The sequence below is a fragment of the Callospermophilus lateralis genome, chromosome 16, assembly GCF_048772815.1.
Source record: "Callospermophilus lateralis isolate mCalLat2 chromosome 16, mCalLat2.hap1, whole genome shotgun sequence".
Taxonomy (NCBI): Eukaryota; Metazoa; Chordata; class Mammalia; order Rodentia; family Sciuridae; genus Callospermophilus; species Callospermophilus lateralis.
This window is the reverse complement of record NC_135320.1, coordinates 58,000,596-58,021,132: the sequence shown is the minus strand read 5'-3', so window position 1 is coordinate 58,021,132 and position 20,537 is coordinate 58,000,596. Positions and strand designations below refer to the sequence as shown.

The 20,537-nt window shown below is 34.8% G+C and overlaps 1 protein-coding gene across 8 annotated transcripts in view; it reads left to right on the top strand.

Moving 5' to 3' along the window:
* Positions 1-20,537, top strand: part of Ubr5 (ubiquitin protein ligase E3 component n-recognin 5) — a 132,371-nt gene that overhangs the window by 91,377 nt on the left and 20,457 nt on the right. For 4 of the 8 annotated variants that reach the window (XR_013088943.2, XM_076836264.2, XM_076836262.2 and 1 more), the window contains exons 23-45: positions 1,693-1,844; positions 2,284-2,379; positions 2,490-2,613; positions 2,973-3,070; positions 3,666-3,814; positions 4,257-4,348; positions 5,439-5,585; positions 5,684-5,802; positions 5,899-6,025; positions 6,124-6,253; positions 7,200-7,360; positions 7,448-7,687; positions 10,368-10,506; positions 11,093-11,204; positions 12,026-12,157; positions 12,526-12,783; positions 13,321-13,589; positions 13,767-13,978; positions 16,734-16,964; positions 17,431-17,504; positions 18,512-18,684; positions 18,770-18,883; positions 19,843-20,063. Coding sequence is in view for 7 of the 8 variants with exons in the window: in XM_076836264.2 (XP_076692379.2) it covers positions 1,693-1,844; positions 2,284-2,379; positions 2,490-2,613; positions 2,973-3,070; positions 3,666-3,814; positions 4,257-4,348; positions 5,439-5,585; positions 5,684-5,802; positions 5,899-6,025; positions 6,124-6,253; positions 7,200-7,360; positions 7,448-7,687; positions 10,368-10,506; positions 11,093-11,204; positions 12,026-12,157; positions 12,526-12,783; positions 13,321-13,589; positions 13,767-13,978; positions 16,734-16,964; positions 17,431-17,504; positions 18,512-18,684; positions 18,770-18,883; positions 19,843-20,063 (3,570 nt within the window). In the remaining variant the exon portion in view is untranslated. The remainder of the gene's footprint in view (positions 1-1,692; positions 1,845-2,283; positions 2,380-2,489; positions 2,614-2,972; positions 3,071-3,665; positions 3,815-4,256; positions 4,349-5,438; positions 5,586-5,683; positions 5,803-5,898; positions 6,026-6,123; positions 6,254-7,199; positions 7,361-7,447; positions 7,688-10,367; positions 10,507-11,092; positions 11,205-12,025; positions 12,158-12,525; positions 12,784-13,320; positions 13,590-13,766; positions 13,979-16,733; positions 16,965-17,430; positions 17,505-18,511; positions 18,685-18,769; positions 18,884-19,842; positions 20,064-20,537) is intronic. The other 4 variants (XM_076836266.2, XM_076836265.2, XM_076836263.2 and 1 more) reach the window with 2 other exon arrangements.

Here is a 20,537-nt window from a genome sequence, read left to right as displayed (position 1 = left end):
ATATTTTACCTTTCTGACCTATAGGCATTTCATTTCATTTGTGACCTTATCACTTCTTGATAAGCCCAAAACATGCATTTATTTTCAGGTTATTTGCAGTGCCTCCCAATTACTGCTGATTTTTTTGTTTTTCCCTCTGTGTTTGAGTACAACACATTAGGATACTAAGTGTCTGTGTCGGGCTTACAATTTAAGTTGTATAGGATCATCACACTGAACAGTCACTATGTTGTGTGCTGTTACTGGTAAGGAGCCTGCCTTTTTCTGTGGGTGATAACTTTTGGGCAGGGAAGTGACCTTGATTGAAATGATCACTGTATCCTGCTCCCTTCTGTATTATAAAAGCTCTTGAACTCAAATTTCTAAATTGGGGAAAATATACTGATATAATAAAAGAATGTACTATAGTATATTTTAGTAGTGACTATTATAAGAGCTAATAGATTATTTGAGACAATAAAATTTATTTTGCACAATCTTACAAAGAGTGTTTCTATTTCAAAAAGTATACCATAAATAAGCTTTATAAAATATGTTCCTGAAAGTAGCCTCTAAAAATTTATGTGAATGCTTTTTTAAAAATAAATTTCCTTATAAAGTTGAAAATGTGTTGATATGGGAAAACACATTTACCCTCAAATTAAGCAGTTATTACAATTAGAAATTCAAACATTAGCACAAATCTTTCAAAATTACTTATTTATAGATGTATTATGCTTACTAATAAATTGTTAGGTCTTTCACATCAGAAATGTTTTGTCTTTGGTATTAAGTCTGCATGGGAGGATGAAGTCCCTTATGTATTGTCTTGCCCTTAAAGTTTTGTTTTTACTCTTTATTAAGAATCTCTAAAATTGTGGCCGAGTAAGGGATTTGTACTCTCTTTTAATTGCTGTTAGTCCTAAATGTGTTAAATTTGTAGTTTCTGTAAGGTTTTATTCAGAGGTAAAGTATAGGTTTTTGAATAGGCAGTAACCAGTTCCCCAGTGAGGTCTGCATTTGTGACTATTTCTTTTTCTTTTTAATGATGTGCACACCTGTACAGTATATTTTTTCATAGCTGGAGAAAAAAAGTCATACCCATACATTAACAGCATATTTTACAAACTCTAGTTTCATTCATTAAATTCTTTGGGATATAAGTTGTAATGTTAAAATATTTTTTTTTTTGTATGAAAGAATCTAAATTGATCTTTGTTTTAAAACTACTCATGTGTGGATATTTCTTTGTTTTTGCTATCACAGAAAAGGGACTTGGGACTTAGTAGGCTAACAGTATTGGTTTTGTGCTAATCAGTATGTTTGCTGATGTCTATTATTAAATTTAATACTACTTACTGACTATAAACAGGGGACAGAAAAACTTTGTTTAATTCTTCATTTATTCTAACTGTATGAAAGATTATTTCTAATCTTATCTCACAGCAACTTTTGTTCCCTGTGCTTAAGTTTGTAGGGGAGCGTAATGTAATGGTTTTAGTGTTGAACTGGGTACTGGGATCCCCTAGTTTCTTTTCTATCCCTTGCTGATTTTTCTGCGATTTCCAGAATTGGCATTTGTACTTCATTTCCTTTGCCTGGAGTGTTAACTTGTAGAACATACTTTGATCTTCTCAGATGAGAAGTTTCTGTACACCTTTTCATTTTGTTTACATGTGGTAGTGAGCTCTGATTTTGTCCATGTTCTTCTAGTTTGAGATTACGGGAAATGATGAGACGTTCATTGAGAGCAGCTGGTTTGGGTAGACATGAGGCTGGAGCTTCATCCAGTGACCATCAGGATCCAGTTTCACCCCCTATAGCTCCACCTAGTTGGGTTCCTGACCCTCCTGCAATGGATCCTGGTAAGATCTCATATTTTATTAACAAATTGACAAGGGTATGAAAGAAAAAATATTGAACATTTTAATGAGATATTTAGAAATTTCAAATATCTTAAAGTAGCATGAGTATTGTGACTTATTTAGTTATAAAAACTTGATTTAAGGGGTTTGTATTTTAAAATTAAAACTCTAAACACTTGTCATGTACCTCTCCTCTACTGAAATATTTATTTTTATACTGGTAAGAAGTTAGATAGTTCCTTTATTAGTACCATATCAAGGTAAATGAATAATTTGTGTAGTGGATTCCTTCTCTTATAGTTTGGAACAGAAGTTCCCACTTAAACTTCTGTCTGATCTCACCTCGGCTTTCAGAGAAAAGCCTTAAGGCCAGTTAAGAGAAATGTTAGGGATATGTCGCCTATAATGATATACATCCTGCTGTTCTGTTTACTGAAAGATGGTGACATTGATTTTATCCTGGCCCCCGCTGTGGGATCTCTTACCACAGCAGCGACTGGCAGTGGTCAAGGACCGAGCACCTCTACTATTCCAGGTAAGAATCTATATATTTATCTGTCTCAACATTTGCAAGAAAAAAGAACGTTCTTTTACTCTCTCACATCTACTCTTGTTTTCGTACCAAATGGATCTGTTTAATTACAGGTCCTTCCACAGAGCCTTCTGTAGTGGAATCCAAGGATCGAAAAGCGAATGCTCATTTTATATTAAAATTACTATGCGACAGTACAGTTCTACAGCCCTATCTACGAGAACTCCTTTCTGCCAAGTAAGTTTTAGTATATTTTTTTGTGAAGATTTAGCTTATTGGATTTTATTGTTGAAGCTAATCTTTTGCAGTATATAGTTTTATGTGAACTTAAAACAATTTATCAGAATTAAGCATTTTATTCCCACCGCACTGCTAAGGTCTCTTCATTGCAGAGGCCACCTCAACATCATCATATAGATATCTAAATAGATACAAACCAACTTTAACATTAGCTTGATCAGGGTCTATTTTTGTGTTAAAAAGATCACAGAATAGTCTGTGACTGAAAGAACATTTAGTTGCTTTGTCATGCAGACTTATTTTTTTTTTTAATTTAAAAAGAAAAAATTTTTTTGATACAATTTTTCTCCTTTTAGGGATGCAAGGGGAATGACCCCATTTATGTCAGCTGTAAGTGGCCGAGCTTATCCTGCTGCAATTACTATCTTAGAAACAGCCCAGAAAATTGCAAAAGGTAATGAATGTATTTCAAGGCCTATGAGTTGCTTGGTTTTCAATTTGAATAATTTCTCTTGTACATATAATATCATTCAAATCTTATTTTTGGTATATATAAGCGATAATTGATGGAAACATCATGATAATTCTTGTAAATATCATAGAATCTTTTGAAAGATGAAATGGATTACTAATAGAACCTTCCAGTGCTTAATGGATGGTAGTGGTAAAGTTTATAGAAATAATAGGTAGATGTCTTACTTTAGTACTTGGAAATCCTGCTTAATAGAATGCAGTAAGAAATAATTTATGAGATGGTCCATGGTTTGCTAAATAGAGCTAAGGCTGCAGCCTTAACTGCCTGACACACTGCTGAGGAGTCAGATAGTCTTCATGTTTGGTTATTATTTTGATTTGCTTTTCTTTGCTTCAGGATTTGCTGGATTTCCATGCTTGTTGACTTTGTGCATCAATTTTTAGAAAGTAATATACAGTAGTTTCTAATGAATACTGCATAGATGTTAAGGCTTTTCCATTTGAAGAATGTATAGGAGATTGTTATTAAGTCCTCCTTTTTTGAGAGATAACTACTGTATTCATGATTGTTTTAGATGAAGGATCCTCAAGTGAAAAAGAGGAGGATGTATTTATGGGAATGGTTTGTCCATCAGGTACCAACCCTGATGACTCTCCTTTATATGTCTTGTGTTGTAATGATACCTGCAGTTTTACTTGGACTGGAGCAGAGCACATTAACCAGGTAAATTATTTTTTGTCTGTATTTATGCTGTCTTTGGGTTTACATTCGATATAGAGTTTTTTTCTTTTTACTATGAGTTATAAAATTCTCTAAAGAAAATAAATGAAGCAGGACTTCATTATTAACTTAAATATGGCAGATTTTAAGAATTGAGAGTCTAAATAGGTTCAGTAGTCTGCAAATCTTGATACAGATTTTTATAATTCTAATGCCTTTCTTGAGGTGATATAAACTATTTTTATCATAATAATAGTATTTGGTTTTCACTTATAATTTATAAATTATATAGTTACTATAATCTTCTATAGCATCTTTTCTAGAGCATTATTAGTTTTATTCTGCTATCACTGAGATTGAATTATTTTAGAAAATACCAGAAACAATTACTATGTTGATATATATACATAATTATTCTTTTAAAATTGTAATCCTTTAATTTTAGGATATTTTTGAGTGCCGAACTTGTGGTTTGCTGGAGTCACTATGTTGTTGTACAGAATGTGCAAGGGTTTGTCATAAAGGTCATGATTGCAAGTAAGTACAATTCTAGTTTAATTTTACAAGCTAGATTTATATTGCTATAATAATGTAGTTTATGCTGCCATGTTTTATTGATATATAATTCAAAAAGTATGATGTGTTTTCATGTTTCCCTCATAAAGCCAGTTTATGTACAAAAATGTGGTTCTTGATTTAGATTATACTGTGAAATGCTAGTCCTAATGTGCTACAAGTAGTCTCATGTGCTAAGGAATATATGATCATACACTGTGACTAGGATCAGATTAATCTCCCCGCCATCTTCCCCAACCCAACCCCATAGGGTCTATTAGAAGAAAATCGCTGTAGGCATTGAGTGAATCATGGTGAATAATTGGACTGTCCCTTATTTAACTTTTTAAACTAAATATAGTAATCTTCCTTTTTAGCAGAATTAGTCATTCCAGCTAATTTTATTAGCTTTCATAGAAGCGAACAGTAAAATACCCTAGCACTAACATCTATAATGTTATCAACAGGAACATCAGCTTAAAGTTGTTAAAGATGTTATAGGTAATAGAGAATTGGATTATAAAAACCATCTATTATGTTTCTAAAATAAGTAGCCCTGTAGGATGAGTGGAAATTTCTTACATTGATGCTTAGTTATAATATTTGCTGATATTCTTTTCCTTATTTTAAGCATCTAAAAGTGGTAACCTGTTTATCGTTTAACTTCCTCACCACACTGATGCTAGGATGGGGGTGAACAAGGCGATCCCTGTCCTGACAGGATTTGCAGTCCTGTCACATAGAGAACACATGAGAAATAGCTATCTGTAAAGTCATTAGATGCCTACAGGAAGATTACTTAAACTAGATTAGGGGTGTGCACAATTCAGGAAAGACATTAACAGAAATGACTTTACTTGAGTCATTAAAGTGTACTTCAGGGGAATTTTGTGTAGTTTTATAGACTTCATACCATAAAAGTAATCCTTCCTGTTTTATATGTTTTAACAGTTAACACTTTACATTTAAATATTAATATCTAGTTTCAGTGAATTGTGCTTTAGTAATGTCAGTAAAGATCTTTGCAAATTTTAAAAATTTTAGTACTTAACTTTTGATGAATTCTTTCTAGACTCAAACGGACATCACCAACAGCCTATTGTGATTGTTGGGAGAAATGTAAATGTAAAACTCTAATTGCTGGACAGAAATCTGCTCGTCTTGATCTACTTTATCGCCTGCTCACTGCTACTAATTTGGTCACTCTGCCAAACAGTAGGCAAGTGGATTTTTAGGACACAAAATGAATAAAATTGAAGGATCATGGCACTTTTTAGTAACCCTTAGTAACCCTTACCACACTGTTCTGTTTGGCAGGGGAGAGCACCTTCTGCTGTTTTTAGTGCAGACTGTAGCCAGGCAGACTGTGGAGCATTGCCAGTATAGGCCACCTCGAATCAGGGAAGATCGTAATCGAAAAACAGCTAGTCCTGAAGGTGAGTAAATTTAATACTTCTGATTTTTTATGAAAAGCAGTTAGGTTGTATTTTTATCTTACTATTTTGTTTCTTTTTCTCTCTTTTCTTTTTTAGATTCAGATATGCCTGATCATGATTTAGAGCCTCCAAGATTTGCCCAGCTTGCGTTGGAGCGTGTTCTACAGGACTGGAATGCTTTGAAATCTATGATTATGTTTGGGTCACAGGAGAATAAAGACCCGTATGTATTCATTAAGAAAATGTTTTTTTTTGGATTTGTGTATTTTCCATGTTAGTGTAGGTTTTTACAGTGCATTCTGTCTCTCCTTCCCCCTCAAGTCTGAGTGCCAGCAGTAGGATAGGCCATCTTTTGCCAGAAGAGCAAGTATATCTCAATCAACAAAGTGGCACAATTCGGCTGGACTGTTTCACTCATTGCCTTATAGTCAAGTGTACAGCAGATATTTTGGTAAGCTTTTTGAATGTTTATTATGTTTTTCTTAATTTGCATTGCATGGTTTTAAAAGCCAAATCCCTCTTAGTATTGATAGGCTGTGATTAAGCAGTACATTTAAGGGAATCAAATTTAGGGGTGATTTAAATAGTTTTACATAACAGCAGAAGCTCCTTTCATTTGAAATAAAAAACCTAAAATGTGTTACAAATCCAAATTGGAACTTAAGACTCAGTGCTAATGAGGTTATAGTAAAAAGAACATACTCAGGCACTGATGAGGTGGCATTGCATTGAGGACCTGTCATTGTCAAGTGCAATAAAAATAAATTTGTTTTGAAATTCTGAAAACTTGTCATAAAGAGCTGGGGGCACAGTGGTGCATGCCTGTAATCCCGGCTACTCGGAAGGGTAAGATAGAACAATAGCAAATTTGAGGCCCAGCAACTTTCTGAGATAGGGTCTCATCAGATAGGTCATCTCAGTGGGAGAACATCTCAGTGGGAGAGGACTCCTTGGATCAGTTCCCAGGTATCTCCCCCCACCCCCCAAGAAAGAGATAGCGAAATAGTTACATGGAATTGGATTTTTTTCTATAATTAATATCTGTGTGGTAAATCATACATGGAAAATATTAGGAAGTGATATCAGTTGAATGAGGGAGATGGGATTATGAATGTAACAAATATTTGAATCTGCTGTTTGTGAGTACAGTAAGTGAAAAAGTTCTTTTGATATATTTAGTATTTCTGTTCTGATTTACATCAGATTATGGAACAAAAACAAATCATACAATTGGGACCTATTTATGGAACATAGTGGTAGAGACTGAATGTTTTGGTTAATTTTATTTTGAAATTCTATTATGAAATGTTAACTGAAAAATGTTAGGCTTTTTACTTAATGAATGTTTTACTGTCTTATGAAATATCTAATAAGAACAATTACAATTATTTTTAAAGCTTTTAGATACTCTACTAGGTACATTAGTGAAAGAACTCCAAAACAAATACACACCTGGACGTCGAGAAGAAGCTATTGCTGTGACAATGAGGTTTCTACGTTCAGTTGCAAGAGTTTTTGTCATTCTTAGTGTGGAAATGGCCTCATCCAAAAAGAAAAAGTAAGCCATCCTTATATATTTTGGCTTTTACAACATTTTTTTCTGCAGGACTCATAAAATATTTCTTTATTTCCCTTTTTGCCCCAGCAACTTTATTCCACAACCAATTGGAAAATGCAAGCGTGTATTCCAAGCATTGCTACCTTATGCGGTAGAAGAATTGTGCAATGTTGCAGAGTCATTGATTGTTCCTGTCAGAATGGGGATTGCTCGCCCCACTGCACCATTTACTCTGGCTAGTACTAGCATAGATGCCATGCAAGGCAGTGAAGAACTATTTTCAGTAGAACCATTGCCACCACGACCATCATCTGATCAGTCTAGCAGGTAAATTTCTACTATAAGAAATTATGATTAATTTATTCTCTGTTGATGTCATGTTTGCATAAACATATAGATGGTATGCATGATTATTTGTGTTGCAGATATTTTATTTGGGGACATGTGAAAGTACTTTCAAGATATTTATCTTCAGACTTGTCAAATCTACATCCTTATCAAATTTTTTTTTAGTGAAATCTACCTGGACTCAAGGTTATGCTACTGATCAGATTCTCTGTGAGGGACTCATCAGTACTTAAGTGGTATTATTACCTTGTGAAGTTTTGTCTCTGTTCCCTTGATTTTGTTCTAGAACATAAAATAATTGGTCATCAACTCATCTCTAAACACTGTCCATTAGCTTTTTTACTGAGTTTCAAGTTATATGTCATCTTGTCCTTTTTCTTAGTTTCATTATTAAAGCATTTTACTCCAATCCTTTTACTTGATTCTTGTCCCAAACTCTTCCAGATCTCCTCTGATAATTGAGATAGTGCTAATGTTTTCTTCTATTATGATATTACAAGCCCTTCATCTAATATGGTTATAGTCAACTCTTCCCATAAGGGTGTATTTTGACCAAGTGTGTAAAAGCATACACTTGACCAGATGCTTGCATTTTCCCTTGCATGACTATTATGTATCATCCATTGAGTATGAAGTGTTGAACGCAGTAGCTTTACTTTCTCTGTTCCTCCCCTCCAACTCTTCAAAACTGTTATGCCCCCCACCGCCTTTTTATGGTAGTTGGATCAAACCCAGGGCCTTGCATATGCTAGACATATGCTATACCACTGAGCTACATTCCCATCCCTCTTATGGTCTTATTGATTCATCTGTTTCTACTCTATCTCCATACCTGTCATTTAATAATAACTAACAGTTACTGAAAATTTATTATGTACTAAGAACTTTTATAAAGATTGTACAGAAATTTATACATTCTAATTTTCCTAATAACATATAGATATCTACTGTCAGTCTAAAAATTAGAATTACGACTTCATACTCTGTTGAGACCCCAGATTATTTCCTATGCAGTCTATGGTTCTCTGAAAGCCTTCTAGCTCAGGAGACACCATAGATGCCTTTGAGGTAAACAGTGGCACTATTGCTCTCCAAGTATATGTGGTATGATGGTTTTTCCTTTATTACTAGCATAGCCCTCCTTTTCACAGTGTATTTTATGTTCATGTATTTTATGTTGCACATATAGGTGTTTAGCCTGGCAGATTACTGGAAATAGAAATCCCCAAAGGTTTAACATAGCTTTTTTAGACTAGATTTTAGGCCGGTGGTCCTTCACTGTGTCAGCAAGTGGGGAAAAAGGGTGAAACTCCCATTTCAAAATGGGCAGTTGTGATTTGAGTATTGGTAGTATCACAATATGAAGTACATAGTTTCTGTAAGTGGTTACCTTGAGGAACTGTAGTTTTGCTGCCCGTTTTCTCCAAGGTGTTTATTTTAATAAAGAAAATACTTATTAGTTGTGGTTTCACACTGTTGATTTTGCTGGGGAGGTACCAGGCGTTGAACTCAGGTGCACCCAACCACTGAGCCACATCCCCAGCCCTATTTTATATTTAGAGACAGGATCTCACTGAGTTGCTTAGTGCCTCACTTTTTGCTGAGGCTTGCTTTGAACTTGCAATCCTCCTGCCTCAGCCTCCCGAGCTGCTGGGATTATAGGCGTGTGCTACTGTGCCTGGCATGACTTATTTTTTAATATTGTAGAAATGTTGTAGTCTCTTCAGTGGTTAGAAATATCCTTTTCATCTCTTTGCCTCTCCTACTTCTTTGTAATTTACAGTCTCTGTTTTACCATTTACAAGTTTTTGTGTTAAACACAGCATCAATACTACTTTGTTGATTATTTGAAGGCACAGTTGCTCTCACATGCTCTCACATGCTCTTAATTTTCATTTCTCAGAGATCTAAGGTGAGGCGAGAACACTAATGGCACAACCACTTAAAATATTTTGACTTTAACCTTTTTTAAATTGAGTTTCTTAATTGCTAAGGTATCGTTACAGTATCATTTAACAACTGTCTTCAGATCGCTGGCCTACATTTAAAGCATTTTTTCTCTCCTTCCCTTTATAATGGAGGCATCTGTCTTTTGGCTATTTCCACATCAGGTTTTGAGGGAAGTGAAACTTTCACCACCCCACTTTTGGTTAATACTATATTTTAAAGCCATAATTTTAAATTGACATTTTTCGTTACATTAGCAACTCAGTGGTTAATGCAAAATAGAAATTATGTCAGGTTTCCTTAATATATTTTGATGAGCACACTTTCTGTTAATGAAGTGTTGTCATGAAAGCCTTTGGAAGCTGCAGAAAACCAGTGGAAAAGATTTTTTCCTTCATATAATTTTTCAATGGGAAGGATTTATGCAAATATGTCTATCAACAGATTTAAAATGGACTTATTTTAAAAGTAAAAGCAAATTATGAGAGTTGTAATTTAAATCTATAGTAAAATAACTTCTTTTGAGTTTATATTTCCTAGTGTTTTGTAGATTAATGTTTCAAGAATTTTCAAGTTAGACTTAAAATAGTATTCTAGGAAGTGTCTCATGTGCAATGAAATGAACTAAACTCTTAATGAGAAGCATGAAAGTATGTGCATCATGTCTGAGATGTGGCAACAGTATACTCATAAACCTGCTGATTCCTTACAGCTCCAGCCAGTCTCAATCATCTTATATCGTCCGGAATCCACAGCAGAGGCACATCAGCCAGTCCCAGCCTGTTAGGGGCAGAGATGAAGAACAGGATGATATTGTTTCAGCAGATGTGGAAGAGGTGGTTTTAATTGTGGTAGATGAAAAGCTTGTATCTGGGAAGGATATATATATATATATATAGTCATTCTTTGCATTTGCACTATATGCTCTTTAACTGTTTCCATTTGCATCTAGCCTGTAGACTTTTGTTATATATTTATGTGTAACTTATGGTTACCTATTAAAATGATTTTAATAATGCTTGATATACTAGATATTAGGAAATTGTGCACATAAACTATTTATACGTAAGGGTTAAGAGTTAAGATATTCTCACTGTTGAAAAAAATTCAGTAGTTTTGGGCAATGTATTTGAATGAGAGGATATTCAATTTTATAATGGCTGAACTATATAAAAAACCCTCTTTCCACCTCCAGAAGAATTTTCTTTATACTTTTAATTTTAGAACTCTGCATAAACTTTGGGATACGTCGACAGTAGTTTTGGTAACAAATTGTTGCTAGCAAAAAAATTTTATAACTGCTTAGTATATAATGTACTACTTCCCATTGTTAGAGATCTTTGTATTTTAGTTTACTAGTTGCTGCAGAGGAGCACTAGTTAGAGTTATGGGTTTATTATATACTTTCATTGTCTACAAATAAGATTCTGGATTTAGGTTGAGGTGGTGGAGGGTGTGGCTGGAGAAGAGGATCATCATGATGAACAGGAAGAACATGGGGAAGAAAATGCTGAGGCAGAGGGACAACATGATGAGCATGATGAAGATGGTATGCAGGTTATTTGAGAAATTATTCAGTATGAGTTAATCAGGTTCCTTAAAAGGAGAGAAAAACTCCATTTGATGTACAATTGTCCGACTTGCTTTCTGCCAAGGGATTCTGAAACATGTTTCAAAATTTTAGGAGGTAGCTATATAGGTATATAAAATAATCCTCTTCTCCCCTTTTCTTTTCATAAAAGACTTCTAAAAATTAAAATAATTTTAGTTACATTACACAACATTTGGAAATTAGAGCATTTTATCACCCATAATCCCACAGAGATAATAACAATCTTTTAAACTTTCACTCTTCTCCTGTACTGCTCTATTCCCATGCATGTTTTTTTAAAAGATTATATATATAATTTTTGTGACTTTTCTTTTTCACCTAAGATAATCAAACAGCACATTTTTAGAATTTATAGATTTTGATTTATTACTGTGAAATACAAGGAATGAGCATTTTTAACTTCTCTTTTTGGAAGTCCAATATATAAAGCAGACGAAAACTGAGAAGGGGAACCTAGTTTAGTCTTCTGCCTGATGTCCCCCAGTACTTTTCTGCAGATATCTAAGACTCTGCAGGAGAGATTTTGAATTGCTATGTAACAGTCCACTGACCATAATAATTTCCCTCATCACTTTTCTAATGCGGATTAGTCACTTATTCTCAATGAGTAATTATCTTCTCACTGCCCTTCCCCCACCTCCCTTACCAGTACGACTTTTTTGTTCCTACCCATATGATATTGTGGCTTATCAAATGCTGTCTTGATCCATAGTGAGTTTATGCTTTTTTCCTTAATATTATTTAAATATATTTTCTAGGGAGTGACATGGAGCTGGATTTGTTAGCAGCAGCTGAAACAGAAAGTGACAGTGAAAGTAACCACAGCAACCAAGACAATGCTAGTGGTCGCAGAAGTGTTGTCACTGCAGCAACTGCTGGTTCAGAAGCAGGTGTGTTGCCTTACTTGGCAATGTATGTTCAATATGAAATAGTTAATACTCAGTATAATGTGTACAAGGGTGGTTAAAAACTTTTGAAAATAACTTCATCTTTTTTCTCTATAGATGCTGAAGAAGGTATTATTTTAATGATCCCCCCCCCCCAACTTCGTTTCTGGCTTTTAAATAATGGGTTATTTAAAAGATTGATTTTAAAAGAGTTCTTTCTAATTGAGCTATTTCAGTGGTGGATTTTGAAGACTATTGCATACAGCCTGGCATTGTGCTTAATGTGCATATTTTCCTGATTGAGGGTGTACATTGTAATTTTAACTATCAGCAAACTCACAGTGTTTTGGTTTTAAAAATACAAAATTTAGGAGCGAGCAGTGTTCCTGCCTTTTTTTCTGAAGATGATTCTCAATCAAATGACTCAAGTGATTCTGATAGCAGCAGTAGTCAGAGTGACGACATAGAACAGGAGACTTTTATGCTTGATGAACCTTTAGAAAGAACCACGAACAGCTCCCATGCCAATGGTGCTGCCCAAGCTCCCCGTTCAATGCAGTGGGCTGTTCGTAACACCCAGCATCAGCGAGCAGCCAGCACAGCCCCATCCAGTACATCCACACCTGCAGGTAAGTCTAAAAACTCAGTATTTCTAAGAGTATAAATAGTGTTCTAAATTATGCATGTTCATCTCAAAAACAATTAGTTTTGTGGTTTTATTATTTTGTTGAGTTTCGAATGTAAAAATTAGGTTATATGGTTATCGCAAGGTTTCTTAACCTTTGCACTATTTCTACCTTGTTTTGGATAATTTTTTATTGTTAGGAATGTTAAAGGGCATCTGTATCTCAGGTCTAATAGCTGCCAGGAGCAACCCTCTCACCCCACTTTTCTCATCTCCCCCCAGTTGTGATAGTTAAAAATGTTTGCAGACATTGCCAAATGCCCCCTTTTGCCAGGGGATGGGAAGTATAAAGTCACCATTGGTTGAGAACATTATATTCTTGTTCTTCCTAACACTTCCCTCAAATTAGTGTATGTTTAGGAAAAGGTTTTTGCTCACTATTAACAGTTGACCATTTAGATTTACAGAAGTATATACAGTGCCACAGCAGCAGAGTTGGCAACTGACATTAGCTCATTATGATTGTCCTTTTTCCTTATAGCAAGTTCCGCGGGTTTGATTTATATTGATCCTTCAAATTTACGCCGGAGTGGTACCATCAGTACAAGTGCTGCAGCTGCAGCAGCTGCTTTGGAAGCTAGCAATGCCAGCAGCTACTTAACATCTGCAAGCAGTTTAGCCAGGGCTTACAGCATTGTCATCAGACAAATCTCGGACTTGATGGGCCTTATTCCTAAGTATAATCACCTAGTATACTCTCAGATTCCAGCAGCTGTGAAATTGACTTACCAAGATGCCGTAAACTTACAGGTATGAAACTATTGAAAAGTTGCTCAATTTGTTGTTTTTTTTTTTTGGCTATCAATTATGAGAATTCCAGTTTAATGGGTATTAATATCACAAATGTTTAAAATGTTGACATACTACTACTACATCAAATTTAGCTCTATTTGGATAGTTTTAACTATTTTAGTTTGGTCTTCATAGAACTATGTAGAAGAAAAGCTTATTCCCACTTGGAACTGGATGGTCAGTATTATGGATTCTACTGAAGCTCAATTACGTTATGGTTCTGCATTAGCATCTGCTGGTGATCCGGGACATCCAAATCATCCTCTTCACGCTTCTCAGAATTCAGCTCGAAGGGAGAGGATGACTGCGCGAGAAGAGGCTAGTTTGCGAACTCTTGAAGGCAGACGGTATGAAATTCTTCAAGTACTTTGTGTTGAGACAGTCCTTATATCTAGAAGATTTGAGCTATTTGAGTGCTATTACATTTGATCTTATTGTGAAGGAGAAAGTAAATGACAGGATATTACTCTTTTAAAGCAAAATAAGTTAGTTATAATTCCAGTTATATATTTTTAAAACCCCATTTTTGTTAGAGTCTGGTAATAAAATCTTCATTTTTGAAGTTGATGGCTCATAGCCTTGCCTTATTGTACCTAAGCCTCCTTGCCTTCCCTCTGCAAGGCATATATTTATGGAAAACTTTTTTTCAATGTGAATGAACTTGGTACTTAAGATGGGTAATGTGTATGTAATCATCAACACTTCTCTTTAGTTTTGTGTGTGTGTCTGTCTGTCTGTCTATGCTTTTTAAAAAAATGTTTTAAATTTGTTGTAATTGTTATACATGACAGCGGAATGCATTTTGACAAATACACAAATGAAGCACAACTGCTGCTTCCCATGGTGGAACATGCTACTGAGTCACACAAGTAGTGTAATCATGCATGTATAAAGGATAATAATGTCCATCTCATTCCGCCATCTATCCCATCTCCACACCCTACCGCCTCATTCCCTGCTGCACAAAAATAAGTTCTTTCACCCCCTCCCCCCAATTATGGATTAGAATAATTAGGAGTTTAGAAAACAAGCCTATTGTTGGAATCTTCAAGAGAGTTAATAGTTAATTACTGAGGGATGAGAAGCATTGAAATCATACATACAAGAATTTAGGGCCTTATGAAGGGAAGAGCAGGTCGAGGCAGTATTTATATTTAGACTTTGATCCTGGATAACAGGAAAATTAGAGAAAAATGTAGAATGGAATGGACACATGCCTAGTATGCAAAATTGAATAGATGTTTGGACTAGAGATACAGATTTGGAAGGCAGCAGCTATTCTGTGTCCTCGTAAGCCTGCTCCACAAAGATTAAAAGATTTGTCTTTGTTAGGCTCAGAGAACACAGAATTCGCTGGGTGCAGTGGCACATGCCTGTAATCCCAGTGGCTCGGGAGACTGAGGCAGGAGGATTGTGAGTTCAAAGCCAGCCTTAGCAATTTACTGTGACCCTAATCGACTCAGTGAGACCTGGTCTCTATTAAATAAAGTGTCAGAAAGGGATGGACATGTGGCTTGGTGGTTAAGTGCCCTTGGGTTCAATCCTCAGTATCAAAAACAAACAAATTGGTGGCAGTATTGTGTTCTTTCTCCCTCTCTCCCTCTCCTCTCACTCCCCACGGCTTTATTGTGATATAAATCACATACTGTGCAGTTGACTCATTGGTTTTTCAGAGCTGTGTAACTGTCATCACAATCAATTTTGAAGTATTTTCTTATTTTCTGTAAGCAATCACATACCTATAAGCAGTCATCTCCATTTCCCCTTACCTCCCCACCCAGTTTCCTATTTCTATATGTTACAGACATGTCATGTTATTGAAATCATAATATATACCTTCTTGTACCTAGCCTAATGGTTTTGAGATTTATCATGTCTCAATAACTTAATTCCTTATTACTTCCTGAAGTTTCATTGATATCACATTATGTTTATTCATCAGTTGATGGACATTTTGAATTATTTTAGCCTTTTCATTATTGAGCATAATACTGCAGTTACACCCATTTGTGTATAGGTTTTTGTACGGACATGTATTTTCGGTTCTCTTAAATATATTCTCTACATCTTTACCAACACTTGTTATGTTTTTGATTATAGCCATCTAGTGGATGTGACATAGTATTGGTTTTGTCCTGCATTTCTTAATATGGCTAATGGTGTTGATCATCTTTTCATGTGTTAATTGGCTGTTTGGCAAAATGTCTGTTTAGATCTTTCACCAGTTTTGATCTGTTTTTTGTTTTGTTTTGGTACAGGAAATTGAACCTAGGGGCAGTTTGCCACTGAACAACATCCCTAGCCCTTTTTATTTTTTATTGAGACAGGGTCTCACTAAGTTGCTGAGGCTGGCCTTGAATTTATGATCCTCTTGTTTCAGCCTCCCAAGGTGCTGGGATTACAGGCATGCACCACTATGCCCCGCTTTCACCCAGTTTTTAATTGGTTCGTGTTTTTTTTTTTTTTTTAAAGAGTTGTTTAAGCTCTTCATATATTTTGGATACATGTTCTTATCAAATGTATGTTTTTGCAAAAATTTTTGTCCTAATTCTCTGGGTTATCTTTTCATGTTCTTGATGTTATTCTTTGAAGTGCAAAAGTTCTTAATTTTGGTAAAGTCCAGTTTATCCATTTTTCTTTTGTTGTTTATGATTTTGTTATCATTTTAAGCAATTGATTCCCAGAGTATGATCCCTAGAACAGCAGTTTCAACCTTATCTGGGAGCTTGTTAGGAATACAGATATTGGGGCCTTATCCAGACCTACCAAAAACTATGGAGGGGGGGGGGTCAGCTTATCTGTTTAAATAAACCTTCCAGGTGATTTGGGGTGGCAGTGGTGGTGGTGGGGGAACCTTACTGTTTGAGAATCCCTGTTTTTAGGGAAGAAGTTCTTCTGCCATTCTGAAGGATACAATTCCTTTCTTATACAATAAGTATACGACTATAAATTGTACACAGTGATTATATTTCTAAAGCAGAGCCACAGGCTTAATGAGTATTTATGAATGTTCTCAGTTTGTAGTTTTGCCTACTTATGATAGTGGCAGATTTCACATTTGTGTTTATTTGTAAACTTGTTTAATTTTTTTTCCCCCTGTAGACGTGCCACATTGCTTAGCGCCCGACAAGGAATGATGTCTGCTCGAGGAGACTTCCTAAATTATGCTCTCTCTTTAATGCGGTCTCATAATGATGAACATTCTGATGTTCTTCCAGTTTTGGATGTTTGTTCATTGAAGCATGTGGCCTATGTTTTTCAAGCCCTTATATATTGGATTAAAGCAATGAACCAGCAGACGACATTGGATACTCCTCAGTTGGAACGTAAAAGGTATATTTACTATGAGGCTAGCTTAAGAAATACTTGCTTGGTATGGTCTCTGCAGGGCAATTCTAGAGTAAAGGAGAACAGCAATGCAAAAGTATAGGAACATTTATGTAAGAAAGTATAACTTTTTTTCTGTTGCAGGTGGAAACCTAAGAATGCATTTAAGCTTCATACTTAAAATAGTTCTGCCTGAGTACTTACTGTGTTTTCTATTTAGAGTGTTTACAGGTACTCATATTCTTGGGGCGATTTTTGCTTCTCTTTTTGTTATTGTAATACATTAGGCTGATTGGTAAATCATTTTCCAGAATCTGAAACTATATAGTGTTAGAAATCAGATATCAAACTGACCTCTTCAGTGTTTTTTTTTTTGTTTGTTTGTTTATTTGTTTTGGGTTCCCCTTGCCTTTGTTCCTGTTCAGATTATACAACTAATTTCATTTAAAACGATTCACTTGTCTTTTTAAAGGACACGAGAACTTTTGGAACTGGGTATTGATAATGAAGATTCAGAACATGAAAATGATGATGACACCAATCAAAGTTAGTGCACAGAAAATCTGCTAATCTACTTCAAGAAATGGCTGCCTCAGTATTTCCCCTTCAAGCTTTTTAACTTCATTATTTTCTGTCTGGGTGGGAATTTCTCTTTTCTTCTCTATGTCCCATTTCTTATCGCTTCTGTCCATTTTTTTTTTTACACATCCTTGCATTATATATTTCATAATTAAGGATTAAAGACCTGTTACAAACTTTTCAATATTGGATATTTTTCCTACTGTATTTCTTTTTTACATTTGTCTCAGTTTTGTATTTTCTAGATGTAGTAAAGAAAATGAAAATCACTTCTGAATATCAAAACTTTTAGCAGTTAATATAAACTAAAGAATTTTTTTTTTCAAAACTTTTTTATACCATAGTACTTGGGGATCTTCTATAGCCAACTTATAGTTTTCTGTTAGTATTTTAGTTAAAAGCTTCTTATTCTCAACTAGTACTTTTATTTAGCCTAAGGAAAGATAGCTGACTACTATTTTTGAGAATCCAGTCATAGGTCAACACATTAAGCATTGCCCAAATTTTCTTTCATTATGGAGAGTTGGTCCCAGTGTGTCGATTGATTGTTGAGATACATGAGTTGCCCAAGTTTATTTTACTTTGGTAAATAAATGCACAGATTACAGCTCCTGGGTATTTTTTCCTTTTGGAGTCATCAGTGAGTTGGGTCCTGATATGCTTAGGAATCTTGTTCTATATAGAAAGATACAAGAAGCACTAACCAGTATAGAGTGGAACAGTGTTACTGTTAAATTTTTTATTTTGCATTTTTAAATTTTTGTAATATACATAAAATTTACCACTATAACCATATCAAACTATTATATTTTGAATTATAACTTTAAAATATCAAAATTATGGACTATTAACTTGTTTTTGAGTTCATTATAATTTTTATAAAAAGATCAGGAATTTTGGATACAACAGATTAATGGTCTTTTATTCTTCCCTAATTATTTTTATTACATAAAACATTTTATTTTTATATTTAGGTGCTACTCTGAATGATAAGGACGATGACTCTCTTCCTGCAGAGACTGGCCAAAACCATCCATTTTTCCGACGTTCAGACTCAATGACTTTCCTGGGGTGCATACCCCCAAATCCATTTGAAGTGCCTCTGGCTGAAGCCATCCCTTTGGCTGATCAGCCACATTTGCTACAGGTGAATTAAACTGGTCTTGGGTTTCTTTCTAACTGCCATTTGTTTTAAGTGTTAAATATAACTAGAATATCTATTAAAATTTCAGCCAAATGCTAGAAAAGAGGATCTTTTTGGCCGTCCAAGTCAAGGTCTTTATTCTTCATCTGCCAGTAGTGGGAAGTGCTTAATGGAGGTTACAATGGACAGAAACTGCCTTGAGGTAAGATATAAAAGTCTGTGTAACAGAATGTTTGTTAAGAAGAATTTGTCTCAGTGTCTAGATTTTTAGAAATGCATTAATTCAGAATATTTTATTTCCCTAAATAATAGAGGTGTCCAAAATTCCTGCCTTAACACCATAGAAGGAATTCCACCACTGTCATTAACTTGCTCTGTTAGATCAGTTTTATTATGTGCTTTCTTTCACAGAGTTGATCGTTACACAGTACTGACAATTTTAATATTCACATATATAATCCAAGTGATTTGGGAGGCTGAGGTAGAAAGATCATGAGTTTGGGGCCAGCCTCAGCAATTTAGTAAGACCCTGTCTCAAAGAGGCGCTTTACCCAGTGGTAAAACATACCTGGGTGCAGTCTTCAGTATACACAAAGAAAGTTGTAGATAAAGAAGGTCACATTAGTGATATCTAACATTTATTGAGTAATTCTGGGTCTTGGGCACTATTTTAATATTTATAACCATGGTGAGTAGGAAGTGTTGTTATCCTGATTTTATGGGTAAGAAATTAAGACTTGAGAGATTATAAATAGATTTCATGTGAGAATGTCTGTTTCACATGGCAGATCTAGTTTAAGATTCAAGTCTGAATTGAGAGCCGAAAACAACACTTTTTTGTCCTGAAAAAGTAGTAACGTAGAAAAAATGTAGTTGAATAACATTTTTAAATTATCTAAGTGATAAAGGAGAATGCAATACTAAAAATGTGCAAGAGATTTAAGTACCAGAGGTATTGTAAAGATTCCTTCAGAAGTTCTCTTTACTTTGTACTGGAATTGATGGTCAGCCAGGGGAATCACACAAGACAAGACGAGGCTGTATACTTTATAGGCAAAGCTCCAGAAAGATTAACTTCTATGTGATTTCTATGGAGCTTTGCTAAGTTAAAATCTTAATTTGTTTTCTTAATGTATAACATTGAAATATAAAAATTCACAGGTTCTTCCAACTAAAATGTCTTATGCTGCCAATCTGAAAAATGTAATGAACATGCAAAATCGGCAAAAAAAAGAAGGGGAAGAACAGAATGTGCTGGCAGAAGAAACTGAGAGTTCAAAACCAGGGCCATCTGCTCATGATCTTGCTGCACAATTGAAAAGTAGTTTATTAGCAGAAATAGGACTTACTGAAAGTGAAGGACCACCTCTTACATCTTTCAGGTACTTGATAAGTGAAAGTTTTCTTTTTGTTGCATTACTTTCAAGCTATTAAAATTCTTTTAAAGAATTTTTATTTCTAAATGTTTTATTTCATTTTTATTTTATTTCATTTATACACAAATTTTTTCTAGGTTTTCTAGTTTATTAGGTATTTACATATTAAAATTTCGTTTTCTAGATTTGGGGTGTGACTTGTCATTGTTTTTACTTCATTGAAGAACTTATAGTACCTTGGTTTTTTTGTTTGTTTGTTTTTAATATTTATTTTTTAGTTTTAGGTCGACACAATGTCTTTATTGGATCGAACCCAGTGCCTCATGCATGCTAGGCGGGCACTATACCACTGAGCCACAACCCCAGCCCCTAGTACCTTGTTTTTAATGTTTAATAGTTAGACTTTAAATGGCAATTTGACATGGATATATATTTTTAGACTTGTGACCAACAGCTTAGCTAACGGGGACATATTGATAA